We start from the raw sequence: 6,654 nt of genomic DNA on the forward strand, positions 1-6,654 counted from the left end.
GGGGGGGCCCGGGGCCCCCCCCCCCCTTTTGGGAAGTAAATAAAGAAAAAAAAAAGGGAGGAAAAGAATGCCTTAAATGTTATGTTTAGGCGTCTAGAATACAAACAATTCGTGGGGGCATGCCCCTTGGACCCCCCTACGACATTTTTGTCTCAATCGGCCTAACTTTCGGTCCCTCTTCCGCCCCTCCCCCTTTTGGACATTTTTGGATCCGCCCCTGAGAAGCCCCCTCTTTACTTTGAAAAGTAGACTTGAAAAGAAGTGCATCCAAAGGTTAAAAAAAAAAACAAATTAAATAAATAATTTAAAAAAAGTAAAAACCCAGGGTTTCAATTCGAGGTTTTATGGTATTACAGAAGTCTTGTAAACACCAGTACATTTTACTTTACTTTACTTTCTTTCTTTATTGTATACGCAAAAAACAAACAACTGGTATACAATAGGAGCCAAGAAATAGACAAGTCTAATCGAGCTTGGCCCCTTTCTTAACTATCCCCCTCAGCCCCAATAAATAAAATAAATAAAATAGAATAAAATAAATATATAAATAAAATAATGAAAATAAATAAATAAATAATGTTTAAGAATGAACTTCTAATTGTCAATTTATGCCAATTTTAAAATCCTTGTTTAAATATCGTTAATTTTAGTTATATATAGCTTAATTGTAAAATAATATTTATAGGCAGTTGTGATTGATCATAAAACATTAAACTGGTCATGTACTGTAGCAATGGGGGCGGGGATCCCGCGTCCCCCGTCGGAGAGAATAACCACAACTCTTTAGGGAGAATAAAATTAAACGTATTTATTAGATATTATTATGGAACTCTAAAATTGATTACACCTTTCAAATCCCTAAATTGCCATAGTTTCGTAAAGCTCACCACTTCCAAAAATGTTGAACGACGCCCGACAAACGCCCACTTCACTCTCGTCTGGGACGTCACCCCTACCCTTTCAGAGACTTAGATCCCCACCCTCGTTTGGCAAATCCTGGCACCACCCTTGCTTAAAAATGACTAACATTAATGTTCTAACGGTTTTTACCTTGATCTTACTTAGTTTATTTTGTAAGCAGTAAATGAGAAAACTTTAAAAAATTGTAGCACTCTTGTTCTTTTCATGTTATTTTGATACAACTTATATTACATCCATTAAAGTATAACCTTATAAAACAAGTTAAGCCGGGTACCCACTGCACGTCAAGAGCCCAACGCCGACGCGCGTGCGACGGATCGTTGTTAATGACGATCCGTTCAGAGTGCCACCGAAAATCAGCAGACGGCGGCGTCGCGTCGTGTAGCACTCACAGGGAGATGAGTTGGATTCGTCGTACGACCGACGTAGTGAGTGTCCCCCTTATTTTATTTTATTTCAAACATTATCAGAAAGTATTAACAGATAGGCCAGTAAAACAAATTAAACTGAAAATTTTAAACATTTTAAAGATAGGCCTATGTTGCATATAAAAACATTACAAAAAGGGACGGAAAAAACATGATATCGATTATATAAAAAATATAATGAAAATACAGTACATAGTACACACAATTAGAATATTCAAAATTTAGAAATATCATTGCATAGTGTACATAAAAATTGTTCCCGCGCTGCTGTCAATACATTTAACAAAAGTCTTTCCTAATTAAAAGGATGACATTTTCATGCCTGCTTATCAAAAAGTTGTTCTATGGCTACAAAATGTTTTGACGATATGAGTGGAAATTTAGATTTAACGGCAATGAATTTGTAGGATAGGGCCTATTCGTTTTAGGTATTAGGCCTACTGTACAGGAACATTGTTATTTTTAGAATAACTATAGTGGTGTTGGGATAAGCCTTATTCCAGGTCACCCATTTCAACTAATGTTAATTGTAACACTCAATAAGGAAGTGAAAAGATACGAGTGTTTCCGTAGGTACCAGCCAGAAACGTCCTCACCTACCTCAAACGCATAAATGCAATATAAGTCTTTTGGAAACTAGCGCTCATTGAGATTGCATTGAAGTAGCCTAAGCATCAAATCATCTTCGAGTGATCTTTTTAACCACTTCAGGTAAAGTTCTTTTTTTTTCTTTCTCCAAATAAACTTGAAAATAGGAATATGTATGGAAAAGATGAACAAAAATAACAAACAAGAAAGAGGGCCGGTGCAACCACAGCAGCAGTCGCTAGCTGTTTGTTTTTCTTTTTAAAAATTAAGTAGGAAACATTTATAGGCCCTATTTAATTACAATTCTTATGCCTATTAAGCATGTTAACCCCGGGCCCAATGCTTCGCACTGGCTGCCCTGCCCATGCCTGGGTCGCTAATTAGAAAAGATGGGGGAAAGATCAAAGAATGTTTGCCCAAGCAGACCGTTTGGGGCAGACTGGGGTGGCGGTAGCTGTGCCTTAAAGTATTATGGGTTAATCCAACCAACTCCACTTAAAGGCTTCTGAATATTCAGAAACTTCTTTCAATTTCATTTTATTATAATGCCTTGAGACAAAACGAACACCCGCAAGGTAGTGCTGCCCAACCTTTTGAAGTGTAGAATATCACGTTAATATGGCAGATCAAGCCTCATTGTAACAAAATATGGTGTAGGTGAATTATTTAGCGTAATTTGTTTTGCATCGAACATGTCGTATGGACGGGGTCACTGAAGGCGAGTTTTTCTCCCCCTCCTCCTTCCTTGCTGCTCAGGCACCCCGCTAGATATGCGCTACTGACGGTAGGTATAAATATATAATTTGACAGAAACGGCTTTTTAAAAATATATAATTTATTTAGATCCACGGCTGTGTATAGCTTGTTATTGTCTGGAATAGTGTTTAGTGTCTAGGCTATAATGTTTCTTCTTCTCCACCTCCTCCTTATATGATGTGAATTAACTTGTTATGTTCCATTTATAGATATGGACGAAATGATTTTAGAGGAAGGCAACCAGAAGAAAACTCAGAGATTATGTTGTGGTATCTCCCTGCAGTCAATTTTCAACTTCATTGTTGTTGTTGGACTGCTTTTGTTGTGTTCGTCTGTAATTTTCAAGTTCCAGCAAATCGACATCAAGCTGATCCAACAAATCGATAACAAGCTGAAAGGACTTCCGGTAGGAATACAAACAGGTCCATTTTATTTTCCCATTAAATTCGTCGGAAGGAGATAATAAGAAGCTCTCGATTGCACTGCGCAGTAGGACATAAAACGTAATGACGTCACTTAAGAAGTCATATCTGCGCATGCGAGAACGTTGAGTTTTGTTCAATCGTGATGATAGACCTACGTTGTGCAAATAAAATCTAATTAATTTTCCCCATGCCCCAATATTACTATATTAAATTACATACTATCTTCTTTTTTTTTTCATAAACATTTTTGACAATAAAGGGCACTTGAATGGTCCACTGATTAATCTCAAATTTAAAGATAGTATAATACATACTCCAAGTATCGAAATGCACGCCATCGTGTCGGGATTCAATATTTCGACATTAATTATGTCAAAATATTGAATCCCGGCACAATGGCGTGCATTTCGATACTTGGAGTATGGCTATCTTAAAGGGCACTTGCTTATCAATATTAGGCAGTCATTCTGTATGCACATGAATCTAGATTGGATCAATGGCCTAGTTAAAAATGATATACTTTAAAAAGAAATTTAACACATTCTGATTTCCAGACGCTAGGTCACGAGACAAGCAAACCTGAAGCATCGTCGCTGACAGATGATAAGCCTAGCTGTGAAATTCAGTGTAAGTTTGATTTGATTCCGTTGCAGATCCAGCGGGGGGAGGGGAGGGGATGAGGGCCCGTGCTCCCTCCCTCAATCAAGCCGAAACATAAAAAAGGGTGACAAATTTGAGAATACAGGAAAGAGCAAAAAAAAAGGAGTGCACACATGGGTTCAGTGGAAATATAGCAGTGGGCGAAAGGAGAGCTCGATTATTTACCCCTTATCTATGGGCTGAGATGGGCGTGGCGGCGTGAACTTCATATTGTGACCCCCCCCCCCCCCCCCGTCAGAAAATCTCTGGATCCGCCCCTGTGACTTCAGGTCTGCCCACATTACACATTATGTGAAAAATAAATGTGATATGCCCATATTTATGTGTAATATGACAAAATCAAACGAAGCATTAATAATTGTTATATTCATTATTATTTGAAATATAAATACAAAATATACAATTTACCCTAATGATTAAATTTTAATTATTACAGGTGAAAGGGGGCCGATTGGAATGAAAGGTACGGTGATAATTTATGTCTTTTTTGTATCAATAATTTAGATTGTTAAAATATATTTTTGAGCTAAATCTCCATAACCAGGATAGTTTAAAATTTACAGTTTTGTATATTATTTTGAAGACGCCATAACCAACTTGACTACGTGTGTTTCGTTGTAGATTTGTCCGAAATCTTTGGTAAATTTAGCCCCCGATGCTTTATGAGGCTTGGGGTGGATAGCATCATTTGAAACAATTCATTATTTACTATTATTATAAATAGATATTATAAATATGACGGTTGTTAAACTTTAATCATTGCAGGTGAAAGGGGACCTATTGGAAAGACAGGTATGGTGAAAATCTATATCAATTTTTTACCAATAATTTAGAATGTTGAAATATTAATTTCTAGCAAAACCACATGATTTATTAAAATCTACGTAATATATTAAAATCTCAGGATTCTTATATTAATTTGTATTAATTTGAAAGCGCCACTGGGACATTTCGTCTTTGATAATTTATCCCCGGCTACGTTATGAGGCTTTTGGGAGTGGAGTGGGTAGCTTAATTGAAACACTTCATTTTCTATAACAATATCTTTAAGGGATACACACTACACTGGAACTTGTAGCCTATCAAATAAGAGCGTATTTGACAGAGGCCTTGTATCATGCGATACATGCACTTTACTACATTGTTTAATGAAACCTACCTACAACATGCAAGTTCTAATGCAGCCTTATCATATACACTATTAATTATTCTCCTCTTGTAGGTGAACAGGGAGTACAGATGCTCTCAAAAAGGCTGGTGTTAATTTTAATGGTGTTTATACGATTGATCCCGATGGTCCGAATACTGGATTGGATCCATTCTCGGTTGTATGTGATATGACATCAGATTTGAAAATGGGTACGTTGATTCTTACGTTTTGTGAACTTAGTTTGAACTTAGTCGACAAAGAACAAGTTTATATCAATTTACCATACAATACTAGAAATTGCAAATTGCAAGTGAAGTGCTGCGAAGTAGAACTGCATATAAATGTTCTTCGAACAAAATTATTTATGCGAGTCAAGTGAAAATAATGAATAATAAAACTATAACAAATAATATGAGACACGACCCATTGTCTATATTAGTACACCTCTCATTGGGTAACAAAGTCGTAATTTTTCATTTTTGTCAAAAAGTGTCTATAGTGTGGTGAATTATGGTTTAGGTTTTTTTTTAATAAAGTTTCAAAAATGTCTATGTATGTGGAAAATGTAGTTGATTACCAAAGGTTACAATTTTTATTTTGAAGACTGCATGACGTCACGACAATAGATAGATACGTTAGCCAGTTGTGCGAGGTATCGGCTAAGATTTGTGGAGTACAATTCAAAAAACAACTATAGGTCTTTGGTCTAATAATGAATTATTGTGATGTTAAATAGACAATGTTAGCTATCAAAGAGCGACGTTGTTTTTCATTGGGACCTTCGTCCCTTCAAGGCTAGGCCTATACCATCCTAAGTCTAGGCCTAGAGTAGGATAAGGCTAGCGCGACATGCGGACGTTGGTACGAGTAGGTTAGTCTACAAACGTCGCCTAAAGTAATTGATTTTACCCGGCAGAACGAAAGAGGGAAACTCCGCTTTTCAGTCGTCTTAGGCACTCGTTTTTTGACAAAAAATGACCTTTCAGAGGTCAAATTGCTGCCAATAATATGAATTGGCTGCTTCGCAGCAATTACTTAGAAATTTTAAAGTACAGCTAGACACACCAGGCTGATGGTAGACCGATACTTTTTTATTTTTAGTCATGATAAGTGAGAAACGCTCATGAATACAAGTGCACCTTGATACTATAATATCAATGTCTAAAGCCTGGTTTCCATAGAAACGCTACATGAAATTCAGTTGATAGAAAATATATGGATAGATAGTAGATAAAATATATTAGATCTGATGTGCCAATGTCTAGACACACCAGGCTGATGGTAGACCGATACTTTTTTATTTTTAGTCATGATAAGTGAGAAACGCTCATGAATATAAGTGCACCTTGATACTATAATATCAATGTCTAAAGCCTGGTTTCCATAGAAACGCTACATGAAATTCCTTCATTCTTGTTTTTTCTTGGGTTATGCCTATATTAAAATAATAGAATATAAAAAGAACTAAACGCTAGAAATTTTTAAAGTGTTCCTTTTTATCCATCTTGCCATTTGATTAAAGAGCCTTTATAATAAAATAATCTTTTAATTCAAGGTTATTCAACAATTCATCACGATAAGGAGGAAGATGGAAATGTGAACAACGCCGAGGAGCACGCCACATTCCAAGTTAATATCACCTATGACCTCACGTCAGAACAGATAGCAGCTGTCAAAAACGTATCATCTTCATGTAGACAATTTATTAAGGTTAGCATTTTGTCGT

At 36.3% G+C, this 6,654-nt stretch overlaps 1 protein-coding gene and 1 long non-coding RNA gene across 2 annotated transcripts in view; both read left to right on the plus strand.

Moving 5' to 3' along the window:
- The first annotated feature begins 3,065 nt into the window (after positions 1-3,065).
- On the plus strand, positions 3,066-5,016 carry LOC117108158. Its single transcript, XR_004445337.1, has 5 exons — positions 3,066-3,099; positions 3,673-3,745; positions 4,215-4,241; positions 4,544-4,570; positions 5,001-5,016. It is a non-coding gene; the product is annotated as an uncharacterized LOC117108158 (long non-coding RNA).
- Positions 5,017-5,022: 6 nt separating this feature from the next.
- The window catches only part of LOC117108159 (neurexin-4-like), a 5,039-nt gene continuing 3,407 nt past the window's right edge, over positions 5,023-6,654 (plus strand). The window contains exons 1-2 of the mRNA XM_033250115.1: positions 5,023-5,137; positions 6,484-6,638. Of these exons, the coding sequence (XP_033106006.1) occupies positions 5,116-5,137; positions 6,484-6,638 (177 nt within the window). The 5' untranslated portion in view covers positions 5,023-5,115. The remainder of the gene's footprint in view (positions 5,138-6,483; positions 6,639-6,654) is intronic.

Source organism: Anneissia japonica, unplaced genomic scaffold, assembly GCF_011630105.1.
Source record: "Anneissia japonica isolate Jap-2015-1 unplaced genomic scaffold, ASM1163010v1 scaffold288284_len1145801_cov181, whole genome shotgun sequence".
In the NCBI taxonomy this organism is placed as follows: domain Eukaryota; kingdom Metazoa; phylum Echinodermata; class Crinoidea; order Comatulida; family Comatulidae; genus Anneissia; species Anneissia japonica.